Source organism: Mobula hypostoma, chromosome 9 (assembly GCF_963921235.1).
Source record: "Mobula hypostoma chromosome 9, sMobHyp1.1, whole genome shotgun sequence".
Lineage (NCBI taxonomy): Eukaryota > Metazoa > Chordata > Chondrichthyes > Myliobatiformes > Myliobatidae > Mobula > Mobula hypostoma.
Window position 1 is genome coordinate 90,714,743 of NC_086105.1, and position 20,127 is coordinate 90,734,869.

The 20,127-nt window shown below is 44.3% G+C and overlaps 1 protein-coding gene across 2 annotated transcripts in view; it reads left to right on the forward strand.

Moving 5' to 3' along the window:
- gaa2 (alpha glucosidase 2) overlaps positions 1–20,127 on the forward strand; it is a 91,665-nt gene that overhangs the window by 14,721 nt on the left and 56,817 nt on the right. Inside the window, exons 1-3 of one of the 2 annotated variants that reach the window (XM_063058654.1) lie at positions 5,048–5,326; positions 14,813–15,405; positions 18,890–19,035. In XM_063058654.1, coding sequence (XP_062914724.1) covers positions 14,908–15,405; positions 18,890–19,035 — 644 coding nt within the window. In that variant the 5' untranslated portion in view covers positions 5,048–5,326; positions 14,813–14,907. Of the gene's footprint in view, positions 1–5,047; positions 5,327–14,812; positions 15,406–18,889; positions 19,036–20,127 lie in introns of those variants that run through there. The other variant, XM_063058655.1, reaches the window with a different exon arrangement.

The following is a 20,127-nucleotide window of genomic DNA, read 5'->3' on the forward strand; positions in this document are numbered from 1 at the left end:
TCATTGTTGCTGATGACATAACAACCTTAAAAAGCAACTCAGTCTGATCGAAGATATTGGCAGATATTGCAGCTGGACGCCATCTTGACCAGAATGAATCTATATTACAATCTTCATAATGTCAACTCCATCCTCTTGATGAAGGGGGCTAAAACCCCAGTTACAGTCTCACTAAGGCCCCACATCATGGCAGTGATACTTTATTTATTTACCAAAAGTCTCTTATAAAGATCAATGTACAATTTGCCTTCCTATTTTCCTGAAGCATCTACATTTTGGCTTTCAGTGATGTGCATTACATTTATCCCAGGTCCCTTTGAACACCAACATGGCAATCTCAGCATTTAAAACTGTTTATTGCATAGACAGGTGACCTCATATTTCATCGGTCACATTATCTATTTCTCATCCAGTTACTTAGCTTGTCCCTGTCCATTTGAACCCTCTCGATTGTGTTCCCTCCAGCTAGGTCTGTATCATCAGCAGACTCTTTAGTCCCATCACTGATATAGATTGGCATTTAGTTATTTATTGACATACAGTGTGGACAGAATAGGCCCTTTGAGCCACACTGCCCAGCAATCCCTGATTTAATCCTAGCCCCGGTTTAATCCTGGGACAATTTACATTGACCGATTAACCTACCAACTGGTACATCTTTGGACTGTGGGAGGAACCTGGAGCACATGGAAGAACCCACGTAGTCATGGAGTGAATGTACAAACACCTTACAGGCAGCGCCGGGAATTGAACCCGTGTAGCCTGTATTGTAGAGCGTTGTGCTAACCACTATGCTACTGATTAGAGGGCCCAAGAAGCAATCCATGTGGTTACAACTTGCTAAGCCTCGAAAGGCCTGTATATTCCACCTCGTTATTTCAGTCTTTACCTCTCTATTTGCCTTTTGCACTATTTAATTTGTAACTTACAGTAATTTCTATGTACTGCTGCCGCAACACAACAAATTTCATGACATATGTCAGTGATAATAAACCTGATTGATTCTAATTCTCAATTCACATAAGTAGATTACCCCTCCCCCCATTCATATGTTTAAACCACATCGGATCTTATCTGCTGAAAATCTAAATGCACCACATCTGCTGGAACTCTCTAATGTTGTCTACCAACTATATCCTCAAAGAACTATTATAAATTAGTCAGACATCCTTAAGGATGACAGGTGACCCAGATTACAAAATGTACAGCCCGTACATTTGAGAAGGTCTGCAGATGCTGGAAATGCAGAGCCACACATACAGTGCTGGAGGATCTCAGCAGGTCAGGCAGCACCTGTGGAAATGAATAAACAGTTGACGTTTCGGGCTGGGACCCTTCTTCAGCAATGGAAGGAAGGGGGAAGATGCAAAAATAATAAGCTGGGGGAGGGGAAAGGAGGATAGCTAGAAGGTGATAGGTGAAGCCAGGTGGGCTGGAGAAGAAGAAATCTGAGAAGAGAGTGGACTATAGAAGAAAGCGAAGGAGGAGGGAACCCAGGGTAGGTGATAGGCAGGTGAGAAGAGGTAAGAGGCCAGAATGGGGAATAGAAGAGGCGAGGGTGAGGGATTTTTTTTACCGGAAGGAGAAATTAATATTCATGCCATCAGATTGGTACATATAGGTGTTTGGGACATTAAATGGATTGATTTACTGGACTGCAAGCAACTTCTACTGTCTGGAACTCTTTGTGGCTGCAATTCTGACTTGCAGCTGCCCAGTTTATGATTGGTTCACTGTGAATCAGGAAGGACCTGCATAAGGTTGCCCTGTTATGCCATCTAGTGGTCATAATAATTAAGGATCTTGCATTGAGCCATCATGACCAGATACATGAGCAGTTTCACCCATTCTGCATCAAGCACGAGGTTTGTGTGGACCACATTTACAATCTCATGCTGAACATTTAGTTTCTATACTGAAATTTTGTAAATTGAACAAAATATCTGCTTGAATAATGTGGCTATCAACACGATTTGTGTGAGAGAGATAAATCCAGAGTGAAGGGATTGTTTGCAACTCTTGTCATTGTCTGCCCAGGATGCCACTCTGATTGCCCAATGTGAGATAACTACAGACACAAGAGGTACGGCAGATGCTGGAACTCTGGAGTAATACACACAGTGTGCTGGAGGAGCTCAGCAGATCAGGCAGCATCTATGGATGGGAATAATCAGTCAACATTTTGGGCTGAGACCCTTCATCATGATTGGAAAGGAAGGGGAAAGAACTCAGAGTAAGGTGCTGGAGTGAGGGGAGGAAGAAGTGCAAGGTGGCAGGTGAGAGAGAGGAAGGAGGTGAAGTAAAGAGCTGGGTTGATTGATAGAACGAATAAAGGGCTGGAGTACAGAGGTAACTAGAGCTTGTGGATTCTGTGGAGGGTGTTTAAAAAGGTACATGTTGCTGCTCTGATGAGAATCCTGTTTTTCATCTGTAGCACTATGGCTTGGTTTGTGATATTCTGTCTCTGCACCAGTTTCTCGTTCACCATTCAGTATAAAATACACTTCCCTGGATTCTACAACTCCACTGTTTGAAGCACTTAGAATGTGAAATGTATTCCTCACAGAAGTAGAAGGAAATCTGCAGATCTCATCTGGCCAGAGTTTGTGATTCTAGTCACACTTCAAATTAGCTAGTTCATGACTGCCCACCAAAGAGGCTTTAACTGCCCTGGCCTGCCATTGTATTGCATTGCAGAGTTGCAACAAGGATTTATATTTATGGAGTACCTTCTACCACCTTCTGTTATCTCAAAGTATGAATGGAAAATAGAAAGCAATGATGCCAGAAGGCAAAAACACTAGAGATTCTGCAGATGCTGGAATCCCAGAGGGACACACACCAAATGCTGGAGGAACTCAGCAGGTCAGGCAGCACCTACGGAGAGGCATAAAGAGTTGACGTTTCAGGCTGAGACCCTTCATCAGGACTGGAAAGGAAAGGGGAAGAAGACAGAATGAGATGGTGGTTGGAAGGCGAAGATGTATAAGCTGGGAGGTGATACGTGATGTCGGATGAGAGGGATGTAGGTGGGGGGGGAGGATGAAATGAGAAGCTGGGAGGTGAAAAGTAGAAAAGGTAAAGGGCTGAAGAAGGAGGAATCTGACAGGAGAGGTGAATGGACCATGGGAAAAAGTGAAGGAGGAGGGGCACGAAGGCAGGTGATAGGCAAGGTGCAAGAGGGGATACAGAATGGGGAATAGAAAAGGAGAGAAGAGGGAGGGGAGAAATTATTGGAATTGAATTGTCAGTTTAGAGGCTATCCAAACGGAATGAAAGGTGTTGCTCCTCCGACCTAACAGTGGCCACGTGGCCACTTCATGGCAGTAGAGGAGGCTATGAGCCAATATCAATGGGGATGCACAAATGGACAAGGGGATCACGGAAGGAGCTTTCCCTGCAGAAAGCAGAGAGTGGGTTGGGTGGGGGGGGGGGAAGGTTCAAAGATTCAAAGTACATTTATTTTCTGAAGCATATGTACAGTATACAACCCTGAGATACAGCCATGAAACAAAAAAACACCTCAAACACACAATATGTTAGAAAAAGAACAAAGCATGCAAACAGCAAAGAGTGAGAGAATAACACATAATATATTGCCCATCAAACTGCAGAATCCTCAAAACAGTCTAGGAGTGTTCAGTTCAGTTCAATTTAGCGCTCTGTCATCGTAGACTGCAGGTCATAGAGCCAGTCCGAGCCGAAGCGCCCCGATCAAATCACAGAGAATAACCAGAATCCATGTAACGTTGGCCACAGAGTCTTCCAAAAAAGGTGCCACAGCTACTCTGCAAACCAGGACCCAAGACTCCTGCAGCTTTCTATGGCAACAGCAAGTAAGAGAGAGAGGGAGACCGGTCAACATAGGCAGATGGCGTTGAACATCTACTCGCCATTTGCTCTTGTCCATTTCAATCTTGCTTGATGCTTTAATCGGTGAAGCCAATAATGGGTTCACGCTCTGCCTTTAGGCCAAACACTCCACTCTCAACCTTGCTGAAATACCCCAGAGGCATCAAATGTGTCAGATTGCTCTGTCGGCCCAAAAATCATCAATGTGTAAATTACAGGCTCCAATCACAGTTTCGTAGTAGAAGCATTTTTAGAAGAAGTAGCAGTTTAGTTTTACAGTCTGCAGGACATCACGTTGGTCGCTGGTGCCATCTTAAGAAAAAAATGATAAAGGTGTGTTTGGTGATAGGATCCCATCTAAGATGGCAGAAGCTGTGGAGAATGATGTGTTGGATACAAGGCTCATGGGGTGGTAGGTAAGGACAAGAAGAACTCTATGGGGTGAGGGCGATGTCTGGGAAATGGAGGGGATTCGGGTGTGGGCAGCATCACATCACATTAAGGCAACTGGGAACTTTAACACTGGATTAACCAGTGACTCCAACGTTTCCAAAGATCTTTTTTATGAAAGGTTAGGTTATGAATGAAGATTCATAAGATGAAGTTGGCAGAGTTGGTCATCAAAACATCAGTTGCAACTGATACCTGTACCCGGCTGGAAGCCCAAGAAGAGTTTATTTTGATTAGGTTATCCTTTACACATACACGGTGGAGAGAACCCTGATATTATTGTCTTTGGATGGTCTTGGAGCCTTGGATAATTGCTGAGGTACTAACTTAAAATGCAGTTTGCACCTTTATAGAGTGCTAAGATCCTCTGTAACAACATCTAAATCTTAGTCTTTAGTCAAAGAAGTAAGGTTAGAATAATCAAGGAAGAGAATTTTAAAAGGTTACAACTTTAACAGCCAATATTGATAATTCACTACCAACTGTATTGGAAGTCTAAGATTACATTTTAGCAGGGGATAGGGGAAAGGAAGAGAGGGGATTGAATGAGGAAGAGAAAAATCGGGTGAAGTTAGAGAGAGGAAATGTGGAGAACCGTGAAAACAAACATAAATATTGAAAAGACCAAACAGGTTTTTAAATCCAAAGTAGGTGAGTGAGCCCAGGACTGATGATACAACGTAATTGCCTGTTATTTTATTATTTAGCTGCCTTAGCCAACCGGTGACCTGCATCTCACTAACCTAAATATTTCAATTTTGACTTTAACAAAGTTTTTTTTGGATGTTATAACTTCGAATATAAACCACTAATCTTGTAAATACGGGATGCTGAAGAGGATTTCTGTGATGATTCATTGCCATAGATAAGGCTATTTGGAACCCGCACCCCACAAATGCAGTTTTTTTTTGTTGGGAACGTTTTGCTGATTTGTTCCAATCCAACACCACCCCCTCCCCGGCTCTCTCCACCCTGCCTGGGTGCGCAGGTCGCTGTTTCGGCGCGGGGAGACGCTGGCCTGCAGGTAAGACCAGGACTCTCAGCTCTGTCTCCCCGGTCAAAGATCCGGCGGCGCCGGTTGCAGGGAGGATCTTGACAGCGTCCGGGCTCCTCCCTCCCGTCTCCCGCTGACCACGACCGGCTCCTTCACTGCCGGCAAGGCCCAGGCGGAGCACCCGCTGTAGGACCCGTTTAAGGGCGGCGGCCGGCCGAACCTCAGCGCCGCCCGCAGCTCCTCACGGAGGGAGGAGGCCTCAGGCCCATCGCCCGGCCTGACTCCAGTGATCGAACCTTCTGTGGCCCCGGCCTAACCCCGATCCAGGCCGGCCTCGAATCCCCCTCCAACTCCTGCTTCATTCCTCCCCTTCGCTCCCAGTCCCCACCTTCGCCTCATACCCCCACACCCACTCGTTTTCCCCCTGTCTCTGCCCCACTCCACCTCATTTCCCCATTCCCCACTCCCCCTGTCCCCACACTCCACTCCACCTCATTTCCTCACTCCCCCTCCCCACGCCCACTCCACCTCATTTCCCCCACTCCCCCTCTCCACACTCCACCTCATTTCCCCCACTCCCCCTCTCCCCTGTCCCCACTCCACTCCATTTCCCCCTGTCCCCACTCTACCTCATTTCCCCATTCCCCACTCCCCCTGTCCCCACACTCCACTCCACCTCATTTCCCCCACTCCCCCTCCCCATGCCCACTCCACCTCATTTCCCCCACTCCCCCTCTCCCCTGTCCCCACTCCACTCCATTTCCCCCTGTCCCCCACTCTACCTCATTTCTCCATTCCCCCACTCCCCCTGTCCCCACCCCACTCCATTTCCCCCTGTCCCCACTCTACCTCATTTCCCCATTCCCCACTCCCCCTGTCCCCACACTCCACTCCACCTCATTTCCCCCACTCCCCCCTCCCCACACTCCACTCCACCTCATTTCCCCCACTCCCCCCTCCCCATGCCCACTCCACCTCATTTCCCCATTCCCCCTCTCCCCTGTCCCCGCTCCACTCCATTTCCCCATTCCCCCACTCCCCTTGTCCCCACCCCACTCCATTTCCCCCTGTCCCTCACTCTACCTCATTTCCCCACTCCACCTCATTTCTCCCATTCCCCCACTCCCCTCATCCCCTCCCACTACCCCTTGTCCCAGCTCATCCCCATTCCGCCTGTTCCCCACTCCCCCTCGTCCACACCCCACTCACCTTCGTCTCCCTCAGTTGCCTCAATCCTGCCCCCACTCACCCTCATCTCCGACCCACCTCAATGCTGCCCCACTCACCCTCATCCCCCTACTCACTTCCCCTAATTCCCCTCACCCACACCCCCTTGACCCTACTCACACCATACCGTTTTCTAGTCTCATTAGCCCACCTCCTTTTCCAGCTAATTCACATTGTAACACACACATAATGCTGGGGGTCAGGTCAGGAGGGGAATAAACAGTCAAAGTTTCACACCAAGGCCCTTCCTCAGGACTGAAAAGAAAAGGGGAAGTAACCAGAATCAAAATGTGGAAAGGGAAGGAGTCCAAGCTAGCAGGTGATAGGTGAAACAAGGTGAGGGAAAAGGTAGGAAGGTGGTGTGGGAGAGAGTATGAAGTGAGAAGATGGAAGAGGTAAAGAGCTGAAGGAGGTTTCTGATAGGTGAGGGGACCACAGGAGAAAGGGAAAGAGAAGGGACACCAGAGAGAGGAGACTGGTAGATGAGGAGAAGTGAAGGAGTAAGAGGAGATCCAGAAAGGGAAATGGAAAAAGAGAAGGGGGTGGGGGAAGAAACTTCTAGAAGCTAGAGAAATTGATGTTCAAGTCATCAGGTTGCAAGCTACCCAGACGGAATATGAAGTGTTGATCCTCCAACTGTGAGAGTGACCTCATCATGGCAGCAGAGGAAGCCATGGACTGACATGTCGGAGTGGGCATGGGGAGTAGTATTAAAATGAGTGGCCACCGAGAAATCCTGCCTGTCGTGGCAGATACTGCGAAGGTGCTCAACGAAGCAGTTCCTTAATCTACACTAGGTCTCACTGTTGTAGAGGAAGCTGCACCGGGAGCAACCAGGTACAATCGTTGAACCTGACAGACTTGCAGGTGAAGTGTGGCCTCACCTGGACAAATTGTTTGGGGCCCTGAAAGGTGGTGAGGGAGGAGGTAAAGGGGCAAGTATAGCACTTGTCCTGCTCAACCCCGTGAACCACATTGCTATTTAATCATTGGTCTACAGGAGACACAAAAAGGCTTCAGATGCTGGAATCTGGAGCAACACTCCAGATTCTGGAGGAATGCAAAGGGTCAAGCAGCATCTGTGGAAGAAAATCAATGGTTGGCAGTTAATATTTTCATTTGGACCCCAATGATTGATCTGCTTCTCAAGTCTATTGACCTGCCTGAGCTCTATGTCTCTTTGGTGCCATTCAAACTCCAATAGTGTGTAATACTTTCCTGCTGCTTCAAGTCAATGAGTGAGATGAAATTTTCCATGATAACATGCAGAGCTCTGTCAGGTGATCAGCTTGCAGAAAAATGGGATCCACAGATGGTTTATTTATAGGGTTCTGACATGAAGCTTGCAGAAAAATGGGATCCACAGATGGTTTATTTATAGGGTTATGACGTGATGTATAGTGCTGGGGTTGCAATGAGTATGGTTTGAACATTTGTGAGGGAGTTTTAATGGCACTGTTTCAGTTCTTGGTTGAAGCTGAGTATTGCTGTCTTGTTCCTGATCTCAAAATTATTCCACTTCCTAACCAGTTGGAAAATGCTCTCTCAGACTCTCTCAACCAACATGTGACTCTTGATCCTCTTACTCAATTATCTAAGTGAAAACTATTATTAAATATTCTAAAAAAAATTAGTGGAAGAAGTAAATAGATTATCATGGAAGAAGGCGAAAGTACTCTGTGCATAGATTGTAGGAAGACCTAGCAGGGTGAAGGGGATATCTGAAGCAAATTGACGGAAATAACATCAGATGAAAGGTTAAATAGAAGATGGAGATGATAGACAATTTCTACAGAGTGAGGAAGTGAGCAGGAGTAATGCACTTTTGTTGGGATGATATGGAATTTAAACGAAAGGCAAGGTTAATGCTCCGGTTGGTCAGGATGTTTGTCATAGGGTTTGGAGTCCTGCATGCCTCAGTGACCCAGAAAGCTATGTTGACTGGAGTCAGGGCCTTGTGCTTTGGCTCTTGGTAGGGTCGCCCAAGTTAAACAGGTTAATGGATAGAGGACAGATTAACAGTAGTCCACTGGTTGTCCAGGTTCGGGGTTTAGCTCAGAGTTGTTAACCCTGACTGTTCAAAAAAATTGTGATGGAAACAGCAATGAAGAATCTTTCTATACGTAGAGAAGTAGAGGATCTTCATTGCTGCCCTAAACACCAGTGGCTTAACAGGCAGTAAGTAAGTTGGTGGGGATCAACAGAAGTAATTTCAATCTAATGTGAGGCTATGTAAGGGCTTTGTATTTTGTGACATTATTTACAAATGAAACAAGCTGCAGAATTATGTCATCATGCATGCCTTTTGGGCGAGGCTCCTCTCTCAGTTATGTGTTAACATCCTATTGCATCATTTCAAAAATAATTGAGGGAAGTTCTGCTGGGTATCCTTGTCAATATTTACCACAATCCACCCTTGGCAACAGGCAGTTCCTTAGGATTATGGATGACTTAATTCTGTTCTGGTTCAAAGATGACAAGTGAGACCAAAGTGGGAATCGCAGACTCTTCCAGAACTGGGACAGGAGGTGCATGATGCTTTGGGAGGTGTTGCAGTCCCTCTGCTGTTTTTTACAATGTATGATCCTGATGCACATCTTCAGTGTTCTCTATGCCAGTCTGAATGTTTCTTCCCCATTTTGAATGTTCCAGTCAAGGCCAGGGATTCCCAATATTCATTGGGAATTTTGCAATTTTCAGGGAGGCTTTGAACATTTTCTTGAATCTTTTCCTCTGTCCGCTGAAAATCTCTTCTAGTGACAGAGCCTGTAGTAAGACATTGCTTTGATGCACTGTTGTCAGGCATGTGAACAAGGTGGCCGATCCAAAGGAACTGACTGAGCATAATTACTGTCTTGGATGTTAGTCTGGGAGAGGATCCTCAGTTCTCTTGTTCTTATAGTAAAGGTTGTGTGTTCTCTCCACTGTCTGTTGAGGATGAGCAAAATCTTAGGAGAAGGGCAGGGTCACCACTGTCCGGTAGGCTTGGTGCCAGGTTTGAGGTCTTGATGTTCAACATCCTTTTCCTTGGTTGTGTAAAAGTTGTGCTGGTACATTGAAGCTAATAATGAATTACATCATTGACATATGATTCGTTGAAAGGTGGCTCCCAAGATGTGGGTGTAATCCATAATTTCCAGGGTCTTATCAGGAAACCTTTGTTTATTAGAGAGTAAAATATGGTGGATTCATCAAGAACCTTTTGTTTTTCTAGGTGAGCGTAAGGTCCTTTCCCTTGTGTGCTTCAGTGAATGAGTAAATGATATCTCGGAGCTTGAACTCTGGATGTGCTCAAATACAAGCTTCACCTGTACACTGCAGCTCAGCTACTAAGGTTGGGGAGACCCTGGTTCGGCAAGGGTAGTGTTATAGTTGAACATTTTCACATTAGTCCTGTGGATTCAGTTCTGCTCTAATAGGAAGCTTGTTGGTCAAGTGCAGCATTATGGTTAATAATAGTGTCAGAGCAATGAGACAGCCTTGCCTGACACGAACCTGTACAGGGATTAGGTCTATTGTGAACTCGTTGGCCAGGTCCTGGTCTGATTCGAATGAGGAAACAAACCTGTAACAGATTATTAACAAAATGAGAGATAAGTCACTGCAGCAATCAACCAGAGTTAGTTTCTTCAGCACATTGTTGTTTTTGGGATCTTCCTTCCTGCAGATACCTCCTTGCACATTTTCTGTATTACATCAGAGGCTATACTTCAAAACAGAATGTTATCTAAGCTCCAGGCCTTCCAAGTAACCTAGAATCAGGGAGTCCTACGTCATGGAAATAGGCCCAATTTGCTCATGCCCAGTGAGCTCATCCTATCTGCCCCTGGCAGGCCCATATCCCTCTAAATGTCTCCTATTCATGTCCTCTGTTTATAAAGGAGGCCAGTGCACAGTGAAATGAATTAAATAGTATACATTACAGGGTGCTTCTGAGATGGATATCCATCAGTGTGAGACGAACTGCTCATGTGACATGCTGGCACTGACATGGTGTTTCTAGAGAGATCTGACTAGTCAGATGGTAATTGGGGCAGCTAGGTGTGAGGTACTGTGGAATAATAAGCAAGTTCCTTTCTGACTCCATTGGGTAATGGTAACCACTCTGGGAGATAGCACTAGCTTTGTCTATTGTTACTGCTAGTCACCTATCTCTTGTCCAGTGCAGTTTCCATACAGTCTGAAATAGGACCACCTTTTTCTCAAAGGTACTTGGCTGGTTTGTGTCCAAAATAAACAGCCAACCTGTGCCAGAAACCCATATGCCCCAGGTACAAGGACAATGTCAGTAATTGTGCTCCCTGAATTTACCATTCGATTCTGGCCTCCTGGGTTGCCTGGATCATCACTGGACTGAGAGCAAATCTCATTTAGCAGACTAGGTATTCTTGATTTGATTAGCAATTATTTTGGTTACTAACCGAATGGAATGAGGAAACAAACCTGTAACAAATTATGAAGGAGACTGGAGATTGGTCACTGCAGCAAATAACTCTGGAAATGTGTAGTTCAGATGGTTGACGATTGGGTTGAGTTGTTCTCTGATCTTCAGTATATAAAGGCCAAGCATTCGGAGGACACACCACAAATGAACAGCGCACTGATGATGTCTCCTCGTACGGATATATATGTGTCTTTCTCTTGCTGACAAAGTGAAAACTCTCTGTTTTCCTCACACTTACTTCCAACCCAGTTGCCTTGCAAAAGGTCTTTGGGATGTTCAGATCTTTCACCATCCCATTATTGGAGCCACTGACGAGGACTGTATCATTGGTGATCGCTAGTGTTGTGCTCCTGGATATTCCTTCTGCCATAGTGATTTCTACTCCACCTCCCCTCTGTTCCAGTGTGCTTATTCATGGGTCCATTGTGATTTTAAATAGAATGGGTGACATGGGGTCTCCTTGTTTAACCTTTTTCTTTATGTTGATCTTAATGGTTTTATCCTTGCCAAGTTTCACTACCGTTGTCGTGTTGGTGTATAGATACTCAACCAGTTTCATAAGGCGTTTGGGTGCCCCCACTCTCTGCAACAATTTTTGGATCAGTTATGGCCTACTGAATCGAAGGCCTTTGCCAAATCCACAAATGTGACTGCAAGTTCTTCCTTGTTCATTTTGGACCCTTTGATGATGTTTCTGACGATTGTAATGTTTTCATTGCACCCAGGAGTCTTAGCCAGGAAACACTGCTGCCTTTTGCGGTGACAAAACGTTTGCAAATGGATTGGCAAGATCTGAGAACAACTCAACCCAACCAGAATTAATTTCCATTCATTTTACTGGGAGCGGAGAGCATGAGTTATAAGGAGAGACTGGATAGGCCGAGGCTTTGTTCCCAAGAGTGATCTTACAGAAGTTTGTAAAATCATGAGGGGCATAGATAAAGTGAATATTCACGATCTTTGTTCTCTTCCCCCCCCCCCCCCCCAAATAGGGCAGTCTAAACTAGAGGGCAAAGGTTTAAGATGAGAGGGGAAGGATTTTCATATAGAGGGTGGTGGGTATATGGAATGAGCTGCCAGAAGAAGTGAAAGATATGGAGACAGTTTCAATGTTTAAAAGTCATGTTGGACAGGTTCATGGGGAGGAATGGTTGAGAGGGATTTGGCCCAAATGCGGATATATCATACTAATTTGGGTACACAACTTGGTTGCAATAGACAATGTGAGTATTGCTCACTTCCCAGAATTAATTGCTCATCTCTGTTTGCTCTTGCATCCCTTCTGGTCCTGGTCCTGGTCCCAGAGTGTTGTTGGGGTGGGAATTCTGAGACTTAGACCCAGTGATTAAGTATTTCCAAGTCAGGGAGGTGTTCAACTTGGAGGTGTTGTTCCTTTTCACCCTTGCCCTTATTGTAGAACTTGTCTCGGGTCGTAATAGCTTGTGGAAATAGCTGTAGTGCATTTTGTAGGGACGATATTCTGCAGCCACTGTGCACCAGTGGTGGAGTGTATGAGTGGTTTGGATAGTGAAATAGATGATATTCAGGTGGGCCTTGTCATGGATGATTCAAAGTTACCCAGGTAAATGGAGAAGATTGTGTTTCCAACTGACCTGAGCAGATGAGATGCTGGGAAATTTAGCAGAAATGCCCAAAGTTATGATTTGCAAGAAACATAAAAGTGAATCATGGAAACATATACAAGTATCAAAATAAAAAAGATTATTGATGCCAATGGTGCCTGCTTATAGTCAGCAAAGAGAGAATTGACTAAAGGGAACAAAGAGGTAACAGAAATATTGATGAAACACTATGTTTCTATCTTCATAGAACACTGAAAGCTTCCGAGCAATAAGAGAGAGAGCTAAGAGCCTAACAAGAAGAGGGAATTAAAGAAATTCAGTATTGATTAAATAATATTGCTGGAAAAATTAATAGAACCAATTAAATATTAAATTTCCAATACTGATAATCTACATTCCGGTGTTCTAAAAGAGGTAGCCACAAAAATAGAGGATATATTGGTGTCATTTTCCAAAATTCTGTTGATCATGGAGTGGTTCTCATATATAAGAAGGTAGTAGTAGTAATTCCAGCTTGTGAAAGAGGAAGGAGAGATGAGAGAACTACTGGCTGATTAGCCCAACAGTGGTGGTTGGGAAAATGCTAGTCTATTTGTAGACAGCCCATTAGAAAGGGGATGCTTTCTTTCCACTTTGGTTTTGTATTTACTGAGGTAGTTAAAGAGGACAGTTTATTCTCAAGCCAGTTATAAATATCATCTGTTTCTTGAGTCTTCGACCTACAGTGGTATCTGGAAGCAGGGGATCACAGTTTTTGGATATGGGTAAGACATGGAAAACTGAGATGAGAGGAAATTTCTTCACAAGATTAGTGAGCCTGTGCATAATATAGAAGGAAAAAATAATAAATACAATTACTGTAGATCAATTACAGTATATATATTGAATAGATTAAAAATCATGCAAAAAACAGAAATAATATACATTAAAAAAGTGAGACACACAAAAAATGCTGGTGGAACATAGCAGGCCAGGCAGCATCTCTAGGAAGAGGTACAGTCGACGTTTCCGGCTGAGACCCTTTGACAGGACTAACTGAAAGAAGAGATAATAAGAGATTTGAAAGCGGGAAGGGGAGGTGAAGATCCAAAATGATAGGAGAAGACAGGAGGGGGAGGGATGGAGCCAAGAGCTGGAAAGTTGATTGGCAAAAGGGATGTGATGCTGGAGAAGGGAGAAGGATCATGGGACTTGAGGCCTAGGGAGAAAGAAAGGAGGGAGGGCAGCCCAGAGGATGGAGAGCAGGCAAGGAGTTATACTGAGAGGGACAGAGGGAGAAAAAAGAGAGAGAGAAAAAGTGGGGGGGAATAATAAATAAATAAGGGATGGGGTACAAAGGGGAGGAGGGGCATTAACAGAAGTTAGAGAAGTCAATGTTCATGCCATCAGGTTGGAGGCTACCCAGACGGAATATAAGGTGTTGTTCCTCCAACCTGAGTGTGGCTTCATCTTTACAGTAGAGGAGGCCGTGGATAGACATATCAGAATGGGAATGGGATGTGAAATTAAAATGTGTGGCCACTGGGAGATCCTGCTTTCTCTGGTGGACAGAGCATAGGTGTTCAGCGAAACGGTCTCCCAGTCTGCGTCGGGTCTCGCCAATATATAGAAGGCCGCACCGGGAGCACCGGATGCAGTATATCACCCCAGCCGACTCACAGGTGAAGTGTCGCCTCAAAAAAGTGAGGTCATGTTCAAGGGTTCAATGTCCATTTAGGAATCGGAGGGCAGAGGGGAATATACAAGGAGTTTAGGTAGATTACTTGATACAAAAGGCATTAAGTGGCGGGGGGGGCAGGTGAGGGTGTGTAAGCAGGAGTATGGTTTTGAGAGAGAGGAAGAGGAACAATGGCATGGCTGTTTTTTCTTAGTTCCTGCTGCTTCTCATTGCTCTGGTAACTTGTCCTGTGAAGTCAGTAAGTGTGAACATTTGTACACACAAGAGGTACACCTGCCTGATTCAGTGCATATTTACATGTGTGTGTCTATTGATTTATGTGTGAGAATGTATTAATGTATATCTATGGGTGTGTATGTGTATTTGTGTGGCTCATCATGTTCCTATTAAGTCATTAGGATCTGATTGACGTGGGTCATGCCTTGTGGTTACTACTGTTATGTGATGAATGGATTTCTGAGCTCAGCATCATGAGATGTTTGTGACTATGAATTTTCACTTATCAGCAGTGGTCGGCAGCACGGGATGCAAGGTTTGAAGTGGGAAAGGAAACAAAACAACTTATATTTTTATATCTGTTTCAGCTTTGCTGAGAGATAATGCGGGAAGGGATTCTTGCTGGATCCCACAGCAGGCAGCCGTTATCGGAATCTCGACAGCAGTCCCAGCAATTGCAACGATGAACCAGCAAAGCATCTGTCACCGCTGGCACCCATGGGTGCTAGTGCTCACTTTCATTCTCCTCCTTGGCTTAATCAACTTTTGGAACAGGGGGCAGACAATCAGGCAGCCGACCAGCAGGGAATCGGGGTACCCAGACCCAGACTCAGTGGCACGCATCTCACCATCACAGAACAAGCAAGGCGACGAGGATGCCTGCCTCTCCGTTCCAGAGCGTGATAGATTTGACTGCTATCCGGAGAGGGACCGAGTCGTCTCTCGGAAGTTGTGTGAGGAACGTGGCTGTTGTTTTGCCAAGGTCACTGTGGATCTATCTGGAGAGCCTTGGTGCTTCTACCCACCGAATTTTTCAAGTTATATCCTAGGAAACCTGACACCTACAGAGCTGGGAGAGGTGGCAGAGCTCACACGAAGGAATAAAACTTACTATCCCAGGGATATTTGGAAACTCCAACTGAACATAATATTCGAAGCTGACCACAGACTTCACATCAAGGTGGGAGTCTTCCATAATAAATCAAAGAGGTTCCGTTAAACTGTTCCCTTGCATCTGTCAAGTGTAGAATTTAATTCCCAACCCTAGCATCCTAGGTTAGCCATTCATCCCCCTTGTGACCCAGTGGCTTATGGAGATACCTTGGACAGTGGTTAGGAGTTAATTCAGGTTTAGGGGAACTGGAATCACATACAGTCCTAGGCTGAGAAGGCTGGGCTGGGTGTACTTCTTCCCTCTAAAATAATTTTAGTGAGCCAGTTAGGTTAAAGAGGACTATTCTAAATATATCCTAGTATCCGAAAAAAGAAATCTGCAGATGCTGGAAAGCTTGAATATCAAGGGTGGCTGGAAATAGCAGATCAGGCAGCATCCTTGGAGAGAGAAACAAAACCATTTAGCCCTGGGGAGAAAAGTCACCAGCCTGAAGTCTTCTGTATCTCACCATTCTGACATTTGCTTTTCTCCTTTCTCCTCTGTTCTTATTCATCTCCCTATTTACACCTCCTCTACATTCGCTGCCCCTAGCACGCTTATCGCAGACTACACCAATCCATTTTCTCTGGGTGTGTCACCCTATTACAGACATCCCCTTTGTTCTTCCCACTGCACCATTGTCACCCTTTACTGAAACTAAAAATATATCCATTTTTGAACCTTTACCAACTCTAACAGAAAATCACCATACTGATCTGTTCCTCTCTCCAAGAAAATTGCCTGAGTATTTCCGATACTTTTAGTTTTTATATCAACATTACTTAATTATCTGTAAGGGTGTTTGAGGCATTTGAGGTTTGTAAAAAGCCAAAGTGGATGTAAATATTTTACAGCTGATGGCTCATCCATCAGAGGAGAATGTTTGTCATGTTTGGGTGTAGTACTGGACTCAGAGAGAGTCCCCATCCAGATGGATTTCTGTAACAATCTACTGCCTCATGGTCTCCTTCACTGGCTGAAGCTCTTTAATCTGCTTTCTGCTGTAGTAAAGTTGAAATGTAGATCCTCTGAGTTGGTAATTGAACGATAAGAGAAATATGTTTAGTTCATTTCACAACCTAATAACATCTCTAAGTACTTTACAGCCAATTAGATACTTTGGACACATAGACATTAAAGAAGATTTCAGACAATATCTGTGCCAAACCAGATACCATATTAAACTAATCCCATTTGCTTGCACATGGCCTATTCATGTGTCTGTTAAACATTGCAATTGTTTTTGGTTCTAATCCCTGCCCTGGCAGTGCACCTGCCACTTTTCAAAAAACAAACTTGCCTCGTAATTCTCCTTTAAACTTTCCCCCTCTCACTTTAAAGCTCTAATATTTGACATTTCCACCATGGAAAAAGACTGACAACGCACCTTCTCATAATTTTCTATACTTCAATCACTTCTTCCCTCAGCATCCAACACTAGAGAAAACAATCTGTTTGTCTAGCCACTCCTTCATAGCTCACCCTCCAATCTAGGCAACATCCTGGTGAAGCTCTTTCCAATACCTCCACGTCCTTCCTGTAATGGCGTGACTACAGCCGAGCACGGCCTACCCCAAGTTTTATTTTGCAGTAACGTGGTTTCCTTACTCTTATGGATGTATCTATTGACAGCCTTTCTCACTATCCACAATTCCACAGTTTTTTATGTCATCTGCAAACTTAATAATCAGCTCACCTACACTTCTGTCCTGAGGAACACCCCTACTTGCAAATCTAGAAATTCAGAATAGCACCCTTCTACCATTGCCCTCTGTCTTCTATGGCCAAGCCAATTTTAAGTTCCTTCTACCAAACTGCCATGGATCCCATGTACCTTAATCTTGAATTATTTTACCATGAGAGACCTTGTCAAATGCTTTGCTAAAGTCCATGTAGACATTCTCCACTGCCCTTCAGTATCTCATCCCACTTGCCTGATCCAGCCGTAAATTTCCTCCTTTCTCCTTGAGTGGTCCTACCCTTTCACTATTGTCCTCTTACATTTAATAAGTGTGTGAAATACCTTGTCATTAGTCCATGATGCTACTTGGCCAGGACATAATGTGGCTCCTTTTAGGTTTCCTGAATCCCGTTTTTTTTTTATTGGATCCTGTATCACCTTCTTAAACCTTACGTATGCTTCTTTTTCCTTTTTGATTAAATCTGCAACATTTCTCGTCATCTAAGGTCCCTGAACCTTACCAACCTTGTCTTCTTTCTTCACAGGAACGTTTGGATCCTGAATTCTGTCCAGCTGGACTTCAAACAACTCTATTGTGTTGGATGTGAACCTACCCAATAACAGTTACTCCCAAACTACTCTGGTTGTCCCTGGCTTATACTATTGTATTAGCCTTCTCCCAATGTAGCACCTTCCCTGAGGTCCAGTCTTATCTTTATCCATAAGTAACTGAAAGTTTACAGAGTTGTGATTCCTGTTCTCAAAATGTGCTCCCACTAATTACCTGTCCAGGCTCATTTCCCGAAACTACTGTGGGCGCCATGGCAATGTAACCGTTAGTGCAGCACTATTACAGCTCAGAGTGTCTGAGTTCAGAGTTCAATTCTGATGCCATCTGTAAGGAGCTTGTTTGTTCTCTCTGTGTTTCCTCCAGGTGCTCCAGTTTCCTCCCACAGTCCAAAGATGTACCAGTTAGTAGGTTAATAGGTCATTGTAGGTTAGTAGGTCATTGTATGTTGTTCTGTGATTAGGCTAGGGTTAAATAAGTGGGTTGCTGGGCAGTACGGCTCGTTAGGCTGGAAGGGCCTGTTCCATGCAGTATCTCTAAATAAACTAAATAAATCAATCTAGTATGGCCTCATCTCTGGTTGGACTATTTACAAACTGTTTAAGGAAACCCTTCTGGATATACCTAACAAATTCTGCCCGATCTAAGCTTTTGGCACAAAAGAAGTCCCAGTCAATTTTGGGAAATTAAAGTCATCCACCACAACAATCCTTTTGCTTTTACCCTCATCGACTATCTTTGTTTCTTCCTCAAGTAACTCTATCACTGTTGTAATGTGGCAGCTAAACTCTGCAGTGAGCTCCTGAAATGAGCAAAGAAGTACTGACCTTGTTTGTTGATTTGAGCTTTTTTGTTTTTGGGAACTCTGATCAAAGGAAGTTTGTCTTCTCTTCTTCAATGCCTCCTCAATGGAGCATAGGCCATTTATGACCTCCTGTTTCCATTGTCCAAAGTTGATGATATGGTTGGAGTTCATCAGTGTTTCTGCAATCCGTTTTATCCACTGTACAAGGGATTGGCCTATACAGCTTCACCAGAGCCCTGATGGCTTGCCTTGCCCGTTTCCACCTCTCACAACGGGGACATGGGGTTGGACTTTGAGAGGCAGAGGAAATTTGTGCTTCATGAGTTAAAGTCTTCATGAGTTGGGTGAATGTTCCTGACCAGAATCTCACAGAGCACCAGCCAATTGTATACCTCACAGGGAGGAACACAGCCTTTTGCTGAATATTGACCCTCTTTTCCTTCTTTGACTGATTCAGATAAATGACTCCTCAAATCCACGGTATGAGGTCCCCATTGAGGTTCCCAAGGCAGCAAAGAAAGCCATGCATCCACTGTACACTGTAGAATATTCCGAGGATCCATTTGGGATTGTTGTGAGAAGGATATCCACGAGGATGGTGCTGTAAGTTTTTCCAAATTTTCATGTCCTTATAAATCTTCATGATGTGGGACAAGAGGATAAAGATGGGAAAGAGTTAGAAAAAGTCTTTCCCTGTTAAGGACATAGTTGGGACTAGGAAGAAGGAACCTCTGAGGATTATAAGGGGCTCAGGGCAAAATAAAAGCAAAAGCACAAGGATGATAATCGCTGGTTTATTACTTGATCCATGTGCAAATTGGAAAAGGATGAACAGAGTTACCAAGGTAAATACGTGGCTTAAAATACAGTGAGATAGATGTGGAGCTCCCATTCCTGGAACAGTGGCACCAGTAAAGGAGAGAAGTTCTGTTGAGATGTGCTTCAGCTGAATCATGCTGATACAACTGTCCTGGTAAATTGTATAACTAGGGTGGTACATAGTTGTGGAAAGGGTTGTTTTATCAGTCAAAACAAAATAAGAGAGTGGTGGCAAAAGATAGTGAGGGGAGCAAGCAAAGTATGACAGGAAGGGGCAGAAAATGTAAATGAAAGTGGCAAATCCAGAGTTATTAAAAACTAAAAACATCGAAGCCTAATGGCCTTTATTTGAATGCACATGACATTTGCGGTAAGATAGATGAGTTAACAGCAGTATGATCTAATAGTTACTACGGACATGTGGTTGCAGGGTAACCAGGACTGGGTACTCAATATTTCAGCATATATGCTGTTGCAAAACAACAAGCTAAAAAGGGAAGGAGTTGGGGTAATGTTAGTCGAGGGAAGTATCAGAGAGATGTTGAGTATTGATATAGAGGCAGTGGATATCAATGTAGAATTGACTTGAGCTGAAATCATGATTGGAGGAGAAAGAAGACATGGATGGGAGTAGTCTCTCAGCCCCCAAAATGTGACCTCTTAATAGGGTGGTGCATAAATGGGAAAATATCTAGGGTATGTTTAAAGGGAGCTACAGTTGTCACAGGACAATTAATCTGCATGTAGTTTGACAGAACCTAATTAGCAAAGGTATTATAGAAATAAAATTTGTGGAGTGTGTCAGGAATGGCTTCTTAGAATAGTATTTCATGGAACTTGTCCAGGAACAGGCTGTTTTAGAATTGGTCATGAGTT